Source organism: Tiliqua scincoides, chromosome 2 (assembly GCF_035046505.1).
Source record: "Tiliqua scincoides isolate rTilSci1 chromosome 2, rTilSci1.hap2, whole genome shotgun sequence".
NCBI classification, from domain to species: domain Eukaryota; kingdom Metazoa; phylum Chordata; class Lepidosauria; order Squamata; family Scincidae; genus Tiliqua; species Tiliqua scincoides.
The window spans coordinates 254,058,658-254,080,842 of NC_089822.1; the positions used below are offsets into that span (position 1 = coordinate 254,058,658).

Below are 22,185 nucleotides of genomic sequence, written 5' to 3' on the forward strand. Positions count from 1 at the left end.
ATTTATTTATTTTTTATGCCATCCTATATCAAGCTCATAGTGGTGTACATAATTTCTTCTCTTGTCTTCGCAACAACCCCGTGAGCTAGGTGAGACAGAGACATAGTGACTGGTCCAATAAACTTCATGGCTGAGAGGGGTTTTGAACCTGGCTCTTCCTGGTCTAAGTCTAACTCCTCTAACCACTCTAACCACTCTACACTATCCTGACTCTCATTATGTGTTTGCAAAATTTTCTTGCAGTTGTTGTTCTCTGCCCCTAAGAACAGCCCCACTGGATCAGGCCATAGGCCCATCTAGTCCAGCTTCCTGTATCTCACAGCGGCCCACCAAATGCCCCAAGGAGCACACCAGATAACAAGAGACCTGCATCCTGGTGCCCTCCCTTGCATCTGGCATTCTGACATAACCCATTTCTAAAATCAGGAGGTTCCGCATACACATCATGGCTTGTACCCCATAATGGATTTTTCCTCCAGAAACTTGTCCAATCTCATTTTAAAGGCGTCCAGGCCAGACGCCATCACCACATGCTGTGGCAAAGAGTTCCACAGACCAACCACACGCTGAGTAAAGAAATATTTTCCTTTGTCTGTTCTAACTCTCCCAACACTCAATTTTAGTGGATGTCCCCTGGTTCTGGTGTTATGTGAGAGTGTAAAGAGCATCTCCCTATCCACTCTGTCCATCCTCTGCATAATTTTGTATGTCTCAATCATGTCCCCCCTCAGGCGTCTCTTTTCTAGGCTGAAGAGGCCCAAACGCCGTAGCCTTTCCTCATAAGGAAGGTGCCCCAGCCCAGTAATCATCTTAGTCGCTCTCTTTTGCACCTTTTCCATTTCCACTATGTCTTTTTTGAGATGCGGCGACCAGAACTGGACACAATACTCCAGGTGTGGCCTTACCATCGATTTGTATAACGGCATTATAATATTATAATTATAATTATGCGGCAGGAGGTCTGGTCTAGAGGGTAGAGCCTCCATTTGCCTGAAGATTAACATCCACAAGGTCGGCAGTTCGAGGCCACCGGCACCGTGCGACCTTGAAGCAGCTGGCAAGCTGCAGCTGAGCTGTTCCATCTGCTCGGAGCGTGGGAGGATGGAGGCCAGAATGTTAAACCAGATCGGAGTGTAACATCTTGAATGTGGTGGTTCTTGAAAGAGAGAACCTTCTTTCAATTTGTAAAAATCCCTTCGTGGATTTAATAAGCCTGCCTGTGTAAACCGCCTTGAATAAAGTCTTGAATAAAGACCAAGAAAGGCGGTATATAAATACTGTATATTATTATTATTATTATATTAGCCGTTTTGTTCTCAATACCCTTCCTAATGATCCCAAGCATAGAATTGGCCTTCTTCACTGCCGCCGCACATTGGGTCAACACTTTCATCGACCTGTCCACCACCACCCCAAGATCTCTCTCCTGATCTGTCACAGACAGCTCAGAACCCATCAGCCTATACCTAAAGTTTTGATTTTTTGCCCCAATGTGCATGACTTTACACTGACTGACATTGAAGCGCATCTGCCATTTTGCTGCCTATTCTGCCAGTCTGGAGAGATCCTTCTGGAGCTCCTCACAATCACTTCTGCTCTTCACCACTCGGAAAAGTTGCACTGGATGCAGTTGCACCCTCAAACGTTTTTATTAACTTTATTACTGGTCTTGCTGCTATCTAGTAGTAAAGAAAAACAATGTTAATGGAAATTAGTTTGATACTGTTATTTAACAGTGCATGCAAGTCAATTTACAGTTCCTGCACCCGAAGAAATAATGCGTGCTGTGTTAGCTGCATGTGTATGTCCCTTACAGCATAAACAAAAAAGGTCTCTGCCCTAAGGAATTTGCAGTAAGATTTGATGGGCATAGGAGAGCACATAATGGTTGAGAGTTGAAAGGGGTCAGTCAAGCCTTCATAGATCAATGGGCTTTGAGGAAAGGTTTGATGGGAGAGAAGATGGCATTGCATAGATGTCTAAGGAGGGAGTTCCAGGCATAAAGGTCAGCAAGGGAGACAGTTTTTAAAATGCAGGAGAGCTTGGAGGGTAGTGATAGACTTGGTGAAGGTGGGGATATTTTGGGAGAGAAGAGCAGAAATAGAGTGAGTGTGTGTGTGTGTGTGTGTGTGTAAATGGCAACTGCAGCTCTCTGAAGCACTAGTGTTCAATGATTCAAGTTAAACTGTCGGTGAGCCCTGCGCCATTCTGTTAGAGAAATTTAGTATTACAGACTGCCATCCCATCCACACTTTCCTGAGAGTAAGCCCCATTGAACATAAAGGAATTTACTTCTGAGTGGATATGTGTAGGATTGTCCTGGAAGTAACTCAAGGAATGGGAATCTCATTCTACCTCTTGCCTGGAATCTATAAATTGGAATGATTTTCATTGAATCTTGGGGTGTGATTTGATACCAACTAAGCTTTGTATTTTGGTTGATTTTTTCCAGGCTGGCAGTGATGGAGCTAAGATTGGGAACTGCCCCTTCTCTCAGCGACTCTTCATGGTCCTTTGGCTGAAGGGAGTGACCTTCAACGTCACTACAGTGGACACCAAGAGGTAGGCAAAATGCCATGGATCCCTTGCTTCGGTACTGCCTCACCTTTTATGCGTGCTTGCCCAACTAGCTTTATCAGTATTATTTGATTTCATTCCATAGAATGTTGCATAATTACTGTAGCTTTATTTTTTTCATCCTTGTAGGAGGACTGAGACAGTACAAAAGCTCTGCCCTGGAGGTCAGCTCCCATTCCTGATGTATGGAACTGAGGTTCATACAGACACCAACAAAATTGAAGAGTTTCTGGAAGAGGTTCTGTGCCCTCCCAAGTATGTGCTAAATCAGGCTGATTGGGAGAGGGGTCATCTGAACCCAGGGGAATTGTGGGAGTGGTGACTAATATCTTCCTCCTCTTTCATAGGTACCCCAAGTTGGCTGCTCGCAACCCTGAGTCCAACACAGCTGGGCTTGATGTCTTTGCCAAGTTCTCTGCCTATATCAAGAACTCAAACCCCGCGCTTAACTCTAGTGAGTATCTTGAGGATGTGTGATCTCTCTCTCTCTCTCTCTCTCTCCCCCTATGATTTCATTATGGTAGCCATTCCTTTTCTTTATCTTTTTGTAGCTTGGCTTTCCAATTCATGCTTTGTCATTGGTTCCTTTCCCTCCACATGCTTCAGTCAATCCTTTCTTTTAACTGACTAATCTTTTCTTCCTTCACCTTGCATTTTCCAGTTCAAAGTTCATCTTATTTTTCATTGGCTGTCGACTATCATTTCTCACTGGCTAACTCTACCCCCTTCATACCCATTGGTATTTTATTCATTCTGTGAAGTTGCCTTCTGTCTTGCCTACCTTTTGTGCATGGAATCTTATGCCAATTATCCCTTTGTTCTCACTGGCTGTCCTCTTTCATTCCCATTGGCTATGCATGTTCTTCCTTTTTCACTGGAGCCCTTTCCATCATTTGATTCTTTCTGATTTCCTGTTGGCTACCTCATTTCCAGCTACCCCCAGCATTCTCATGAACTGACATTCTTTTCCCTTTATTCTCACTGGTTTTCTTCTACTACTTGAACCTTATTGATCCCCGTCTTTGGGGTACCTTTCACTCCTACTCTTTCACCTTGGTCTCGCTTCCCTTCACCCTGAATCCCCATTCTCCCTTGCCTCCTTAGTCACGACTTGGAACCTTCCAGAGGTTATGTTTCATATCCCTTGGATTTTCACGCTTCTACATATTTCTCCTTCTCCCCAACCCAACTTCCTCTCATTCTCTAGACCTTGAGAAGGGTTTACTGAAAGCACTGAAGTTTCTGGACAATTATATGATAACACCCCTGCCTGATGAGGTGGATGAGAACAGTGCTGAAGACGAGGGCCAATCCAACCGCAAATTCCTTGATGGCGATGAGCTCACGTTGGCCGACTGCAACCTACTACCCAAGCTCCATATTGTCAAGGTGAAGACCTCTCCTTTTAATCTCTACCCTGCTGAAACAAGAGTTCTCAGTTTTTGCCAGAGAAAATGCCCCAAGTTGAGAAGACCTTATCAAATGTAGCAAGTTAAATTAGAAATGGTTCACTGTTTTTCTTTCCCAAGAATGAAAGGCCTTACTTTTGATATCATTCAGAAAAATTGGGTTGGTCTATTTAAAAAAAAAAATGTTTGCAGCCATGTTAGCCTATTGGTATAAAAAGTATCAAAACGCCAACAGGGTAGTAACGTTGTTAGGCCAACCAAAACATTAACAAAAATAGTCAACAAGCTCTTTAGGGCTCTTCTTCAGGTTAAGCAAAAGATGGAGAAACCCCTGTGTACACTCTGGTGTCGTTTCAGAATTAAAATGGGAACTTTATCACTTGGTTGTATGTGAAGGGGCCTGTGCTACAAGCTTTTATTAGGCCAACAATGTTTGGGGCCTGCTTTTCCCCCCCAGTCTGTACTTCACTTTATAAAATGAAAACCAAACACAATTTTGTGCTATGAAAAGTGAATCCTGCAAATTTTCATATCCTCTTAATTTTGTTCTTGTCATCAGACACCTCAAAGAACTTTGCAGGGCGCTCAAGCTCCACCTTCCTCCCAACTGAACTTCCCCTCATTCCCTAGACCTTGAGAAGGGAAATCCTATCCTTGCTCCTCTGAAGTGACTTCCAAACTTATCTCAGCACTCATAGGATTGTGAATTTGCTTTTTTAAAAAAGTGAATGCTTACATCAGGGGTGTCAACATAAGATCTGCAGGTCAGATGTGGCCCATGGAAGCCTTTATCTGGTCGTCAGGCTCTTCAGCACCACCATCGGCTGCTTTCAGCTGCTGAGCTATGTGACGTGTCATGGCCGAAAGGGCGGCCTGTGTTGGGCTCACCCATATCTTGGAAATATGATCATTTTCTCTTCTAATGAGTTCCTGCATGAGGAACAGTCATGACCTGCTTCATGACATCGCATCCTGCTTCATGACATCACTTCTAGCCCTCATCAGGCATCATGAACGCTGTTTGGCCCACTGTATCAAAGGAGTTTTGTCATTCCAACTTAGATTATTGGGTGCTGAATTCTGCATCCAGTACCAAATTCTGCTTGCATGGGATCTTTGAATACACACAGGCCTGATTTATAAGTACACCATTGATACAAATTGTCTTCAATCTCACAATTCTAACAGGTGGTGTGCAAGAAATACCGTGGATTAGCATTCCTGAGGAATTCGTGGCATCCACCGCTATCTCAAGAATGCTTACGCCCGTGAGGAATTTGCCAGCACCTGCCCGGACGATGAAGAGATTGAATTAGCTTATGAGCTGGTTGCCAAAGCTTTGAAATAACAACATCTGAGAGCGGAAAGGGACGCGGGGCTTCTGTTGCAGGGATATTGTTGGGGAGGGTTGGGGGGGGTCTAATGGTTGGTATTTTTTAATGTATGTACTTATGTTGGGTGGGGGGGTTCTTTCCTGGGAGGAACAAATGATTTGAATTTAATATAAACAAGAATAAAAATACACGTTTTTAAAAATATTAAATTCTGATTTTTAACCTGTAAGAAAAAACAGGTATCTTTGTAGTGACAGGTGCAGTGTGATGCGCTAGTCTCTGGGCTATTGGATTGTTTCTGAGGTATCATATTGGGTAGTTCTGCTGGAAGGTGGATGTTGCTACTGGGATATGAAATATTTGAGCCAGCAGTGGTGAAAGGTTTAACTGGATCTAGGAGGTTAGAATGCTGGGATCAATAGATCCCATCGGCCATTCCTATTTTTCGTAAATGGAATAACTCTGGTTGGCTGCTGTCATCAGGTGACCAGCAGTATGAGAAATGTTCAGAGGCTTCTCAGGTGTTACCATTACACAACGGACTCCTAATGGCCATGTGATTGCTGATGGTGGATCCCCAACAAAAAGCAAAAGTGACTTGCCCACAGCCACCTACCAAGTCATTATAGTGGAAGATAAATTTGAGTGCAGATTCCCAGGCTTATGAGTTTCCCATAGTGTCTTCTTGGGGTATACTGCCACTTAGGTGCATGAATGAATGGGAGTGCACTCAAAGGAGTGTGGTTGCAAGTAATGCTTTTGGGTGGTATGTGTGTAACTGGACAGAAATTTGCAATGAGGGATTTCCTTGCAGTTGAGGTAGCACCAGGTAATGGGCTCCAACAGAAAGAGAGGCAGCCCCTCACATGTTTCATAAGTAAGACATTCTAGTGTGTTTCTAACAAAAGGTTTCATAGCATCTGAGGTTCATCTCCCTTCTCTGTTGGATTATTCCCTGAATTAGAGGCTGGTAGTAGCTAATAAGGTCACAGTCACTAAAACCTTTCTGTAATTCAAGCTTGGATTACTTAGTGCTTAATACGAGTAATAGTGGTACATGATTCTTTATAGTCAGGCTGAGCAGAAGGTAGATTAGGAACTGCTTATAGATTTGTGGGCAGTATGTAGTGGGTCAGAGCAATAGCTAGTAAAACAACAAGTTTTTAAAATTAATCTTTGACTTTGGGCGCAATCCTAACTCCTTATGTCAGTGCTTTCCAGCACTGACATAAGGGGAATGCAGCTCTGAGGTAAGGGAACAAATATCCTTTACTTTGAGGAGGCCTCCTTGAGTACCCCCAACTGCAGGATGCAGCACATGGCCCATTGGCACTGCTATGCCAGTGCTGGAAAGCACTGACATAAGGGGTTAGGATTGCACCTTCAGTTGTCCTTGTCCCAACCTGTATAGGCAAATTATCCTATTGTATTGTGCTTGGGATGCAGTAGGTAGTTGGCTGTGTCCTCTGCAGCTGTTATGATACACCAGGCTCCGATTTTTCTAAATTGACCTCCTGGGGCCTATCAAAGTAGATCTGGCAAATATGAAGTCTATCTACCCTGCTTTACAGAGGAGCAAAATACAAACAGGTCTGTCTAAGCATATTGCAGTCCAGATTTTGACAGTAAAAGGGAGAGGAGGAAGTAGAGAAGGACATTGAAACAAGAGAACTGGAAGACTTGGGGGAGGCAGAGAAAAGGATCCTTGAACAACAGAAGCTTCTGCTCTAGTCAAATACAAATTCAGGTTGAGGCATTGGGTAGACTGACATTTTTATTTGCCATCCACAAATTGCAGCTTTGAAAGTATTACAAGAAATGGAATTTAAAGATTAGGAAAGGGGGGTGCAGGTAGACTACCCCCAAAGCACCATGGGCGAAGGATCTGTTGGGGAGCTGGAAAAAAGGTAATGATGGGTGGTGGATGGTTCCACATCACTGTGTATCTTGAAGATGTGGCTTGGCGGATGGTGGTCTCAGAGGAGGGAGACCAGGATGAATGACAGGAGGGTGAACAGCACCAGCCCCCAGTAAGTGCTGAGGCCCACAGAGGCCCTGTTGCAGAGGTCGGTGGAGCAGCAGAAGTGTCGTAGGTGAAATTAGCTCCAAACATGGAGCGGGTGCCATGGGCTCCACACATGGAAGGATCCCCACAACTCTTCTCATGGATTACCAGCTCAAGGGCACCTGACGAGGAGAAATAGGAAATGTGAACTCTTCCTATATATAAATACACACCCTGCGTGCATGCTTGCACACTCTCCATCTGGAACTAGTCTGTGTTTGGACTATTATTCCCTAAGTCAAACAAAACAAACTTCTAGTGCAAAGATCACCACAAATGTTTGTTAAGGTCACCTTTGTGTCCTCTTGTCACTGAGGTGAAGCACTGCTGGGAGGCACCACAGGGAGTGATGAACTTCAGGCAGTCCAGGGGGGAGATGGCTGGGAAGAGGCATGTGTAGCACCGCAAGGAGGCCACTGCAGAGCAATAGAGATAGTCATCATAAGAGTGAGGCCCTTGGAGATGATAGTCCACTCACTCAATGTGGAGCTATATATTGAGGACTGGAGCTGACCTGGAAGACCTGTGTTCTAATCCTGGCGTTGGCCAACTTGACCTGGACAACTCTTTCGCCCTCTGCGTGTTCTTTCTCACAGAATGTGTCATTGGGATAAAAATTCAGGAAACCACATGTTCACTGCTGTGACCATCATGTAGAACCATGGTGGGATGCAAATGTGGTAAATAAAACAGTGTTATGCCCTGGTCCTACATTCTGAGTGGGACATTGATGGCTGCAGTGGCTTTATACTACCACAAGGAGGTAGCATTTTCTGACAATTAAGCACATCTCCATATCAAATTCTTATTATTTTCCTGTAAGGGACCACCTCCCCTCCAGCTCTGCTAGATGTTCCCTTTGTGTTTTAAACAGCTGTCATTTTATCCCAGAACATCTCAGCTTGATAACTCAACAAAGAGCGTAATTGATTGCAGGGAGATCATTGAGCATTGGGATGTTCTGCCTCTCCTCTCATTTCTCCACTGCCCTACATGTGACTCTACACTGTCCACAGGGATGACCGCCAAACTTAAGGCAACTCCTTTAAACAGTTCCATAGTAGGGGGTACTAAGAACTGCACAGAAAAAGAGGACGCTGATTTCTCAGCCTAGCCATGAAAAATCTGTAAAAGGAAGTAGCTCTCAACAAGATTGAACTAGCATGACTAATCACACATTATTATATCAGAATTTCCCCCCCCCCCCATTGTAACAATGCTCCACTTGCTAGCCTGGAGATAATTCTACAGGTGATGTGGACAGGCCTGCCTGAACAATTGCCCTCTCTCCTGCCGCCACCTGCCCTGTGTCAGATTTAGATTTTAAGTCTCTCAGGACAGGGACCTCCAACTTCCTTGTTACTTTGCACAGCACCATGCACCTTGTTATCACTATAATGAGAACAAATTAAATTAATATCCTATTAATAGACACCCCCCCCCCCAGCAATACTGTTCTGGACAGAACGTAATTGTTTTTAAAATGCTGCCCTGGCATTTTGTACTCCACATGCAGCCTTGTTCCATAGGGGTTGCCAGCTCTTTCCTAGCTTCGAACAGCAATGCAGAAATTTAGAATATGATGTTTTCCTTTCCTAAGGAATGTCTCAAGACCTCCCAGTGCCTGAGGTCTTGTGTTCCCTACCTCTGCCACTCCTTCCCACTGTATGGATTTGAAAAGGAGAATGAAGGAGAGGAGAGTGGTGGGCTAGAGTGACATAGACACTTATTTTCTGCTCTGTTCCCCTCTAACTTTCTGAAATCAGGGAGTGGTGAAAGTGGATAAAGAGAAGCGAGCGATGTCCCTTACCAATTTGCTGTCTGAGCCAGCTGCTTCAGTTGGCCTCATGGCCAGGCTAGTCCTGCCCGCCCCATCCTTTAAGTTCCATGAAAAATTTTAATCCATTACAATTAGTCATACAGTATTAGTCTGTTGTTGAAGGTGCAGGAGTTGGATCCATTGAAAAAGATTCCAGCCACATTCTCAGCCCTCCTGTCTATAAGGATCCTTCCCCCTCCCAGTCCTTGTTTGTAGCCCAGAACAGTCTGTTGGTCAGAGTCCCATCCTAGGCCTTTTCTAGCCGTTTGCATTCAGCCACGTCCCGCTTCAGGGCTGCGGCACCACCAGCTCCTGGACTCCAAATGCTTTGCTTCTTTGCTTGCACTTACCCGATGGGACAAGGATGAGCAAAGCTGCATAGCTGACCAGAAAGGCGAGCCTCATGTTCCTCCTTCGTCTCATGTGCTTCTTATTGGGGCCAGGCTGCTGGTCCTTTTAGTTTTCTGCCTTGCTAATGAGCAGCCTTCTTCCTTTGATTAACTTTAATTTAATATCCGAGTTTAGGAAAGGCAGGGAGCAAAGGAATGGACTGGGGCTGTGATTTTCAAACTGTCTTCTAAGGTACCTCTGGCTCTCCCAGAAGCTCACCCAGGGCTGCTCCATGAGAAGATTGGTTGGCCCCCGCATCCTGAGATAGCTCACTATTCCAGCTACTTCCTTGCTTGCCACTCTTGAGTGACAGACAGCGGTTCTCCATGTTGTGTACAGTGGGCCGTCCTTATCCATGAGTTCTGCAACTGTTTGCCTTCCTGTGGGTGCCAACCCCACAGCTGGAGGGCTTTGAAAGATCTCCAGATGCGACCAGAAATGCCTTCCAATCGCATCCAGAAGGTCTTCTGAGACATGGGGAAGTCACCTCAGAAGATCTCCTGGAGCCTTCTGAAAGGCATTTCTGGTTTACCTGGCAGGGCTTCTCCACGGATTTAATTATCAGTGGAATTTAGCATCTGTGTGTGTGTGTGGGGGGGGGGGGGTCCTGGAACTTGCACCCAGCAGATATTGAAGGTCCACCATACTTTTTTTTAGAAACTGAACCATGATGGTGTCAGGGAGCATCCAGGTCAGGCCCTGGCTTAGAGCACACCTGGCTGGGCTCACCTCAGAATGCTCAGTATCAGTGGCAGTGCTAGAGCATCCAATGCACCATCAGGAAACAGACAGAAGGCCCACTGCTGCTTTACCCTAAGGCATCCAGTATCCTCAAACCAGCACTGGAGCAAAGTTCAACGTAAGGATGAGAAAGGTCAAGAATGGGGGGCAGTTTTAGTTTTGTGGTAGAAACATGTGTGGGTGTTTGGACCTGTATGATCTTCTCAGGGACCTGGGTCATCCTAGGCCCAGATGGACAAAAATAAAAATAAAAATTAAAAAAAAGAGAGACAGTCTTCAGACAAGCTGTGCTTAGCATGTTTTGTCTTTCCATCAAACAAAGATTTATACACATTGTGGTTTTCCAGTGAACTGCAAGCAATAAATAGTTGAATAGTTAGAAAAGTTTGGATATATGCTGCTGTTCTCACATATCCAATATGCCAGAGCCTTACAGGACAATCCTACTCAGAGGTGAGTTCTGAGACTTACTCCCAAGTAAGTGTACATAGGATTGTAGCCTAAAGCCTTTTCCAGGTTTGCTACATGAGATCATTTTAACTGGAGATAGTAGGGGCTTCCTTCAGCACACAAAACATATGCCCTGCCAGGGCCTAGGAGAGGGGGGTAAAGGGGGTAATTTGTACCCAGGCCCAGGGTCAGAAAGGGGGTCCAGGAGTCAAAGGAGGGGCCCCCAGAAAGTTCCTAGGTTCTTACAACTTCCTATCTCACCTGAACTTGCTGCCTGCGCGTGATGCTGAAGGCGCAACCACGGGCATGCAGTGGCAACTGCTGCTGCAAGTCATACACACCAGGCCCAGGAATGCATCCATGACCCTCCTTAACACAGTGTCAAATCTGGGAGGAAACTGGCCTGCTACAGTAGCTCTTTGGCTTGTGGATCCACTGACCATGAAGGAGATCAGGGACCCAGCTGCAGGGCTACAACTGCTGCAGAAGTTCGTTGTGGTGCCCACAGCACATTGTCCATTCTAGTGTGAGCCCAAATATGAAGATGCTAATTTTCTTAGAGAGGAGTGTGTTTGGTTTTCCATATTTATCTAGCTGCCACTGCCACATGGTCAGGTAGACCTGGGCTCCACAACAAGAAGCCTGGTAGACCTGCGCTCTTAAGACTGTTCTGGCTGTCAGCACCCTCTCTCTGCCCAATTCCCCCCCTTCTGCCTGCCCCCATTGCCCACTCCCCCTTTGGGAAGGGGTCCAAAAGGAACTGTACCCCCAGATGAAATTCCCCTCAGAGGCCCTGTGCCCTGCTACTAAGTCTTATGGATCATATGGGTCATTCCAGGGGAGTGCTGGGTACATTTGGGGGGGGGTATGCATTCAGTTTGTGAAAGGCTACAGGTAAGCCTAACAAGCAGTTGTGTATCTTGGTATCTGGGGTGGACTACGCCCACCGTCCTGCTCTTGGCTGCTCCAAACCATGGGCAGACTTGGCCTCTGCTTTGAGATCTGCCAGAGGAAGCCAGATCTACCCAGCATTTGAATGCCAGATAGACCTGGTCTCCGCCTCAAAGTTCCCCCACTGAAGAAGCCAAGTCTATAAGGCATTTCAAGGGACAGGCTCACTGGCATCTCCTTACAGTGTGCACCTGGGTGGGCTGCCCCCCCCATCCTTGGCCACTGCTAACAGGCCCATTTGGCAGCCCCCCCCCCCATGTGTCCTTGAAGGCATTCCAGAATACTTTGCAATGCACAGGGAGTCCTTGACAGGCAAATCAGTGCGGAAAGAGTTCCTTGAGGGTCAGAAGGTTAAAGTCTGTGGACTAAAGTACTGTCTAGCTACATCTGATGGAGACCTGATGTTCACCACTCTTTGCTTACCATGCCATAGTCTCTTTGGCACTGTTTCACAGATTCCTCACTTATCTGAAGTGGTATAACCTTTTAAGGTCAAACTAGTGAGGTGATGCATGCAGGGGAGCCACAATGAGATATCCTGATACCCAATATCTTTTCTTTAAAGCAGCCATGGTGGTGGGAGGAAGGGGCTGCTAATTTGAACAAGGAAGATTTAAACTTTCCAGCCCATGTGCCCATGTTGCATAATCAAGATTGCCTCCCAGTTGGTATTAGCTCTGTGGGGGAGAAGAATAATCTTTTTTCTCCTAGTGGGGCTATTAGCAAGCTTGGGGGGGGGGGGTGTAATTTCAGGGAAATGACGGGTGTGTGTGTGTGTGTGTGTGTGTGTGTGTGTGTGTGTGAAACTACTCCTTCTTTAGTAGTGCTTCCCTGATCAAATTAGGAGCCCCCTGAAAGTTACTCTGAAGAAAAGAAAACAAATCATAAGATCAGTTTAGCCTTTGGGGGTGGCCTTTTAAAGGGTCAGTTTCCTCCTGCGTATTGATTTCTTTAAAATATGTACATATCAAGGAAACTTGATCACCTGCCCAGAGAAATAGTGATGAGATATTGAAAACTCTAATAATGAATTTAAAATAACATTGGGATAAAGGGGATGAGACTGAGGCTGCATGTGGGTCTATGAGCACATTCACTGCCTATGGAAGGCCCCAGGTGCAACCCCTGGAATCTCCAGGTAGGGCTGGGAAGCCCTGGGGATTTGCTGCCAGTCAATGTAGACAATGCTCAGCTAGACAGCTCAATGATCTGACTCAGAATAAGGCAGCTCCATGAGTTATCTGAATGGTGGCAGAGGGAATGGTATACCATGCATGGGTCATGTTGATCAATAGCCCTTTTAATCCAGCTGTGCCTTATATTATTGGAATGGAGAAAGGGCTGGGGCAGGCACAGTGACTGCAGGTTGGTACTAAAGGCCCTCCGTAGCTTGTGTGCCAGGTTTAATGACTGGCTGTTCTCATGATCTAAAGCTCCAGGGATTTGGGATTAGCAGGTCTAATTGACTTGGCGCAGAGCCCTGGGGTGTGGCAGGCAGGGGACAGAGCACAGACAACATCAACAACAACTGGGAGTGGCAAGAACAGCCTGAACCTCTCCCCACAGAGGCAGGGATTGTATTTCAGGCACTCCTTAGCAGAGCTCCTGGTCAATCGGACAAGTGGGGCACTCTGTTGTCATTCCCACCACTGTCTCCTCCCAGCTCAGCATTTGCACAAAGCCCCCCAAAATCCTAGATTGAAAACCAATTAAGCAAATAGACAGAGGTGCAGCTTTTGGTTCTGGGTTGTGGGGGAGGAACCTTTAAATTCTTAGCAAGGTTTAAACAGCTGGGTTTGGATATCGTCACGATTATGTTACACACAATTCCGGAGAGGGAGCCATCTCAGTCTGTGGTGGCAAACGCAACCAAAAGTCTTGTGGCATTGCAAAGTCTGATCAATTTACTGTGGCAGAAGCTTTTGTGGACAACAGTCCACGTCATCAGCCCGTGATTATGTTTAACAGTGAATTTTAAGAGCATTTGTGTTTATTATTTATTCATTTCAAATCGTTCCTTTCTGCCTTTCTTCTCTAAAAAGGAGGAGTCTGTGGTGGCCAGCAGCATGAAACATGAGACATGCAATCATAAAATCAATTCTCGAACACAATGTCAGAGATGAAGAGAACGACAGAAGATAATCAACAGACCCACTCAGCAAAAGCTTTAAAAAAATAAAAGGCAGAATGGAAGAAAAGAGGCTCCAGGCATGGCCAGGACCTGCAAGGAGGAGGCTCAGGAGGGAGGGAATTCTGCAGCTTGGAGTCACCCAAGGAAAACCTTCCTTGGCAGAGGCATACAGGCATTCACAGTGGCAGCTGGGGCAAAAGCTGCCACTGTGGGTGCCTAGGCGGCAGGCACTCCAACCACTTCCCGACTCAGGAAGTGTCTGGAGTGTGTGCACACTCTAAGCTGTGCCACTGAGAATACATGTGTGCCCCAGCCGCTTCCAAGTCGGGAAGCAGCTGGAGCACCTGGGCACTCACAGTAGTAGGCTGGGTTGAAATAGCTCCAGTCACCGCTAAGAGCTTGTGCAGCCCAATTTCTTCCCAAGTTTGGAAGCAGCTGGAGTGCGTGCACTGGTGCTCCCCTCCAAATGGTACCTAGGGCACAAGCCCTGACTTGCCACACCCTAAATATGCCCCTGCTCATCTGCAGCACTGTCAAACAAGCCTTGGATGGTGGCTGCACTCCCAGGAGGACCCCTGGGTAAAGACATGAAGCTGCCTTGTACCAAGTCAGGCCATTGGTCTAGCCAACTCACTCTTGTTACTTCTTCCCCAGAGTCGCAGGCAGGAGAACTTTTCGTAATCCTGCTTCCTGATATGATCCTTCTTTAATGAGGGATGCTGAGGACTGAACCCAGGATCTTCTGCATGCAAAGCATGTGGTCCACCAAGGAGCAGTGGCTCCTTTCCAAGGGGACTGTTTGTTGTGATCATCTCCTAACAACTACAGCAATGTTATCCATGCAGATCACATAACCACATGCACAGCCTCTTCTTTTGTGAAGGATTGATGTCTTTGGCATGCATAAGCATGAGAGGGGCCCATTTTATTCTTTATAACAGCCTCTGCCTCCTCTATAGAACCAGGGAGCTGGCTGGAGATAATATGTGCTTGTGGACTGGGAATGTGCAGGGATGCCCACCTGCTTTTCCTAAATGACACCCCAGGGACTAGATAGGCAAATTTATTATTATTATTATTATTATTATTATTATTATTATTATTATTTATATACCGCTTTTCAACTAAAAGTTCACAAAGCGGTTTACAGAGAAAAATCAAACAACTAATGGCTCCCTTTCCCAAAAGGGCTCACAATCTAAAAAGATGCAAATGAATACCAGCAGACAGCCACTAGAACAGACACTGCTGGGGTGAGGTGGGCCAGTTACTTTCCCCTGCTAAAAAAAAAAAGGAGCACTCACTTGAAAAAGTGCCTCTTACCCAATTAGCAGGGGTTAAATATTTTGCTTACTTTGCTTAGTTCATGGGTTTAATTCAGGGGTCCCTAAACTTTTCGGCCAAAGGGCCGCATCAAATATCTGGCACAGTGTCGAGGGCCGGGGGAAAAAATTAAATATAAAATTTAAATACTGGAACTGGAGTATACTGGAGATGGAACTTAAATGAATAAATGAATGAATGGGCTCAAATGTCCAGGATTTCTCCAAGCACCAACACAGCCCAAGAAATAAAGCATACACTTAAATGGACCCCCATTCCCCCACCCCACAAGCACAACTCTGGTTGTGTTTGGTCAACTGGGCCAGAGGCTCTCAGGGGATCAGAAGCTGGCCACGAGAAGGATAGAAGCTCTCTGTGGGTTGCATCTGGCCTCCGGGCTGGGGTTTGGAGACCCCTAGTTTAATTCATAGAATCTGGGCTGAACCAAAAAACCATCTAGTCCAGCTCCCCAGCCAGGGCCAGACCAGAACCTCCTCCTTGCATCTGAGGCAGTGAATCAAAAGCTGCCTCCCCTTACATGCTGATGTACCAGCCTTTGCCTCCCCCCATTCCCTGCATTGGAAAACTCTACACTTTCTCTTCTGTCCTACCCTCCAGTTTCTTTTCCCATCTAGGAAGAGGGAAGAGTAGAAGGAGCAGAAAGTTTGGAGGACAGATGAAGTTGAATTTCCCCCTACCAATCTGCTGCCTGAGGCAGCTGCTTCAATTGACTTCATGAATGGGCCAGACCTGCCCTTGGCTCAGCTTCAAGGCAAGGCCAGCTGTCAGCCAAGTGCAGATCAATCCACCCAGACCAGAGTGCCTGCGCCATTAGCAGAGGGCTGATGATTTTGGATATCTCTACTCCCATATAAAGTGCCAGTGCACTGAGGTCATCAATTGGAGGCCCCTCTTCAGATGCTGAATCTTCAGAGGAGAGGCAGTTACAACCAGGGAGATCTTCTCAACTGTGGTCCCTACCCAGAGAGTCTGACTTAACATCTCTTATCCTTCCATTACCAGATTATCTTTTATTTTGCCTTAAACAAATTAAATGTTCAGCCCTGAATGTGCTTAAGAACATAAGAACAGCCCCACTGGATCAGGCCATAGGCCCATCTAGTCCAGCTTCCTGTATCTCACAGCGGCCCACCAAATGCCCCAGGGAGCACACCAGATAACAAGAGACCTCATCCTGGTGCCCTCCCTTGCATCTGGCCTTCTGACATAGCCCATTTCTAAAATCAGGAGGTTGCGCATACACATCATGGCTTGTACCCCGTAATGGATTTTTCCTCCAGAAACTTGTCCAATCCCTTTTTAAAGGCATCCAGGCCAGATGCCGTCACCACATGCTGTGGCAAGGAGTTCCACAGACCAACCACACGCTGTGTAAAGAAATATTTTCTCTTGTCTGTTCTAACTCTCCCAACACTCAAGTTTAGTGGATGTCCCCTGGTTCTGGTGTTATGTGAGAGTGTAAAGAGCATCTCCCTATCCACTCTGTCCATCCCCTGCATAATTTTGTATGTCTCAATCATGTCCCCCCTCAGGCGTCTCTTTTCTAGGCTGAAGAGGCCCAAATGCCATAGCCTTTCCTCGTAAGGAAGGTGCCCCAGCCCCGTAATCATCTTAGTCGCTCTCTTTTGCACCTTTTCCATTTCCACAAACCAAAACATTGCTTAGTTTTCCCCCCGACTTAAATAGCAACAGGGAGTGGGGGCAAGGAATCTGAATTGGAATTGTAGGAGGTGGGCTGGCCTAAGATCTCCTGATGTTTGAGGCAGCATGCCAGATGCTTCCTCTCCTTACCCAATGATGTGTTCACCTCTACTCCTCTGTCTCCAATGTTCTAGCTCAGTACTCTCTTCCCTTCCACATTTCCTTTTCATCTCTGTGCCCTTCTTCCATCTCAATCCAGGGAGTTGAAGGAGAAAGAGGAGCAGTGGAGACAAGAAGGTGGACAGAGTTGGGTGCCCTCCACCGACCTACTGCCTGAGGTGACCACTTGAATTGGCCTCATGCATGGGTCAGCCCCTGTGTAGGAGGTGGAGGGGGCTTTAATGCAATGCCCCCACCACCACCCCAAACTTGATAGGGGGTCCCTATAGCTGCACTTCCCAAGCCTCTCACAGGCAGCTGCAACCATGCCTCAGACCAGTTTCTCAAAGATGTTATCTTTTTTTTCCCCCCTCACAGATACGCCAGTAGCCTTCAGATCTCCTGGTCTCCCCTCCAGGCACTGGATCCTGCTTAGCCTTTTCAGGTTCAGGTTCAACCTCCTGACCACACCTCCTGCCCCTTTGTGCCCCTCGTTCTCACACATTTTGCAGTGGGACCCACTTTTTGGAATGAGAATCTGTCAGAACACACCGGAGCTGATGTTATGACTGGACATGATGTCATCAAGCAGGGAAACTTTTAACCATCCTAGCCTGCAATCCTACCCACACTTACCCAGGAGTAAGTCCCATTGACTATAATTGTTAAGAGAATATACATAGTAGCTTGTTAAAAGTACAGGTCTGTCACATTTTCCCTAAATGCAGTCATATCCCATGGGAGCATCAAGTCTAATATATTAAAAATAAAATATGGGAATGAATGGGGACCCACCTGAAAAGGGATCATGACCCACCTAGTGGGTCCCGACCCACAGTTTGAGAAACTGCTGTAAGTTTGAGACACTGCTGTAAGGAGAATAAATGGTCCTCAGATTTTACGTTTTAATCCAGTGGCCTCTCAGTTTCTATCCGGTAAATAATTATAAAGCTTGAAATTTTTGATTTACCTTTTATATTAATTGTGATGCAAAAAGGAGCTCAGCCAACATATCTCCGCAAAAAAGGAACTGTGGGCACAGTCCGATGCATGTCTACCAGAAGTAAGTCCGTATTGCCACGTGTATTGGGTCACACATTCATCCTATGTAATATCTTTCATCTAGTTTGGAAAGAGATACAGTACTCTGTGGTAAAGGGGAAGGGTCCAAGGAAAAAGTTGATAGAAGGAAGAGCGCTAGAGATAAGGAAGGAACAGTGAGAGATAATTGGTAGAGAAAAGCAATTGAAAGAGTCTAGCCACACCCTGAGTACTGCAACCTTTTCCCTAACACTGCCTGTGTGTTTTCAGATATAACATTGTAACTATGAGAATTAAAATGTTTATGAACCTGAAAACAGAACCCCACATTCTGTGCTGGACATGTGATTCTGTGTGAATTTTCATCGGGGGTCTGCAGAGGACAAACCGCTTGGCAGAAGAGATGCGACTCACATATCGTTGTGTTCCTGGACTTCACAATTGAAACTCTGCGGGTCTTGCTGTGTCTTTCTCCATTTAGCTGCAGCACAGACTCTTCTTTTGTTTGCTTCCTTTAATATGTGTGTATGTGTAAGCCGGAATTTGTGCCCTCCAGTCACAAGTTTCTTAGGGGCTGAGGGTGAAGGTCCTTGTGACAAGGCAAACAGGGGGTTCTTGATTCCATAAATGCCTCAAAAATTGGAAAGAATCAGCAAATGGGAAGGGGTTTGTTTAACTTTTCCTCTGCGTGGTGCCCCTCTCCACACATACCAGGGTACCTTGTTCTCCCAGTGCTCAATTATGTTGTGGGCCTTGGAGCATTTGGTGGGCCACTGTGAGATACAGGAAGCTGGACTAGATGGACCTTTGGCCTGATCCAGCAGGGCTCTTCTTATGTCCTTATGTCAGACCCTTAATTAAATCCACAATCCTCACATCCAAACCCCCCCCCCCATTTTTTAACGCTAATAAACTGCATCTCTTCTGGTTTTCTAAAAACATTAGCCAAGACCAGGAGCCCAGCGTCTTCTGCACTCCTCATCCCTCTTTATTTTAAACACTCCTACCCCCAGCTGGCCCCAACTAAGCTGACTGGAAAGAAGCCTGATGAGACATTGCAGGGAAGATCTTGTGGGGGGGATGGACAGTTAAGCCCCCCACCTAGCAAATCTGCACTTCAAATGTCCCCTTCCCTGCATTAGCATCACAGACACTTATTTGCTGAGATCACATGTACTCCCAGGGACCACATTAGGCCAAGGATCAAAGCAAGCTTGAAAACCAAGCAGGGCAAAGCAACATGCATCACAAATTAGAGGCCTGTGACATGTGGACTTATTAGTCCTTTTAATAAGTTCAAGGCAGAGTAACTTCCAAGCGTACAGAAGGAAACAAGACGTAACATGGAAGAAATGTGGGAGAAGACAAAGGTTTAGGAGATCAACATTATTCACACATACAAAGCCTGTCAAACTGACAGTTACAGATTATTCTCTCACAAGCACACACACAGAAGCAATTTAAAGACACATGCCCCCAATCAGCGAACACAATGGCCACCATCCAGAGTAGAGTTCAATAATTATTTCACTGGGTTTACAGGCACCCAACACTGTCTTGGCTTGTGGCCAACGTGCATTTGGAGAGAGCTTTCTGTGGGCAGACATTACCTGAGGAGGAGTTATATAGGCACTAAAGAGCCCCTCCAAAGCATAAGAACATAAGAAGAGCCCTGCTGGATCAGGCCAAAGGCCCATCTAATCCAGCTTCCTGTATCTCACAGTGGCCCACCAAATGCTTCAGGGAGCACGCAAGATAACAGAGATAACCTGTGTCCTTTTGCCCTCCCCTGCATCTGGCAATCAGAGGCAGCCTACCTCTACCTTGCACATACCTACCATGACTTGTAACCTGTAATGAACTTTTCCTCCAGAAATTTGTCCAATCCCCTCTTAAAGGCATCCAGGTAAGATGCCATCATTAGTTCCTGTGGCAAATAGGTCCACAGACTAATTACACGCTGGGTAAAGAAATATTTTCTTCTGTCTGTCCTAACTCCACAGACAATCCTGCTCAACTCACGGATACTCAGCGCCTGGAATATCAGAGCCTGAAAATAGAGTTCTTAGGATGCTGAATTCAGGGCCAGTACTAATATTTGCACTTGTGTGATGCAATCAAGGAATTCACACAGCTTTGGCCCTGCCCATAGAGATCCCTCTGTGACTTAAGCGGGTGCTTGTGTCATTGTTTATTCAGCATCCATAAACATGATTCACCTATAGGTGCAGTAGTACACTTGCAAGCTTCTGCAAATTCCATGGTTCTCTAGGTCAGGGCCACAAACAGTCTTGCACCATTGATCCAAATGTAGATATTTAGAAATGCAGACGCAAAGGTCAGTTTTGATAATGCACTGTAAACAACAGATAGATAACCTTATCTACTCATGTAGGGTTGCACATGCTGCACAAACACTCAGAACTGAGCTACACAGAAGCCACACTGGCATCACTGCCTAGACCTCAGAATAAAAATGCAAAGGATTAGATCTAAAGTAGAGACATATGCACTTTCAGACAGAACCATGTGAATTGCTAGAATCTCCCTTGTTGTTGATGTAACAGTTCTCCAAGCTGAAGAGGCAGGCAAGCCTCTTTTTAAATTCCACCATGGCTTGCCTCTTTGGTGACCAAACAGCAAACAAATCTCCATCTGTGTGTACTGTATAGTTCTTTCCCACCCACACATGTCCATGCTACGGATTCCAGCTCAAGACTTGTGGGCAAGCAATTAGGGAGTCTATGTTACAAACACAGGTGGTGTTTATATCCTCACAAGATCACAAGTTTCTCTGTAAGAGAAGTACATACACAGCATAGCAGTACTAGAATGGGCAAAATATTTCCACAGACACACACACACACACACACACACACACACACACACACAGACAATCAGGTACACAAAGTCAGCAGCTCTAGACCAAGAGTCTGATGTGCCTGAAGCTGTACATCCAATTTTTGTACTATTTCTTTTGTTCTGCATAAATTTACATGTATGTCACCATACAACTCCTTCCTCTTCCTGCTGCCTGCCTTTTTTCCTCCTTGTCTCCCATCTCCCACCTTCTTCTTCCTCCTCTGGCCACCACACATCTTCATCATTACCCTTCTCCTCCTCCGTTCCCAATTTGTAGTCTGGGAAACAGTCAGAGAAGGAAGTGTATGGAGGCCACCATTTCTTTTCCCTCCATGCGCTTGTTAGAGAAGCAGGAAAAAGAGGGTGTAAGAAACAGCAGTGGAAGTGAAGACCCAGGCCTTGCTGCTGGGCCTAGGTGTTCACTTGTCTGAACTGTCCCTGGCCCAGAGGGAGGTGGATGCCCAACACGTCTAGAGGTCGCTTGCTTGCTTGGTCTCAGGCAGGCTCAGCCTGGCCAAGAAAGAGGGAAAGGCAAGCACCTGGTCTGGAGGTGGTGGTGGGTGCTTCTACCAGGCCACTTACTCACTCTCTCTTGGCCAGGCTTGTGAGCAGCCCAGCAGCTGCTGCCGCCAGTGGTGTAGCTAATGATTGTGTAGCCCGGTGCAAAGCTCAAAATGTTGCCCCAGAAGTGATGTCACAACTGGAAGTGATGTCACATCTGGGCTTTTTCAAAAGTGAAAAGGCATCTATCTACTCTGTGGGGTCAAAAAAGATTTGTAGCCCCCCCCCCGACAAAATCAAATTAAATAAATAAATAAATAAGAAGTGTGCCCCTGACAGGTTTGAGACACTGTATTGGGGTGAAGAGGGATGGTTATTCTTCTCTTGCTAAATATAAGAGGGGCACCTCTTGAACAACTGATTGTCTTGTACGTCTCATACATCAGTTTTGAGTTAAGAAAATTCACTTTTTGTTCTATAAGGCAATTGTGTTTTCATTTTCTGGTTAATTAGCCATAACTTTTGATAGAATACAGATATTCTAATGGGGTTTGTTTCATTGCATTCTACATTAAATTACCTTTCCAATGATATATAACATGATGGTATTAATCATATATACCAAGATTCACAATTTTGGTCACCAGTGTCAAGCTCAGCTTGTTGCCCCTCTAAAGCTTGATGCCCGGTGCAACTGCCACCCCCTGCACCCCCTTAGCTATGCCACTAAGGACTGCCGCCATGGACTACAAGCACCTAGCACAAACTGA

General features: G+C 46.0%; 1 protein-coding gene across 1 annotated transcript in view; it reads left to right on the forward strand.

The window, feature by feature from the left end:
- Positions 1-5,386, forward strand: part of CLIC1 (chloride intracellular channel 1) — a 28,978-nt gene extending 23,592 nt beyond the window's left edge. Inside the window, 7 exon segments of the mRNA XM_066614641.1 lie at positions 2,453-2,562; positions 2,707-2,832; positions 2,925-3,031; positions 3,785-3,966; positions 5,175-5,193; positions 5,196-5,216; positions 5,219-5,386. Coding sequence (XP_066470738.1) covers positions 2,453-2,562; positions 2,707-2,832; positions 2,925-3,031; positions 3,785-3,966; positions 5,175-5,193; positions 5,196-5,216; positions 5,219-5,334 — 681 coding nt within the window. The 3' untranslated portion in view covers positions 5,335-5,386.
- Positions 5,387-22,185: the final 16,799 nt, after the last annotated feature.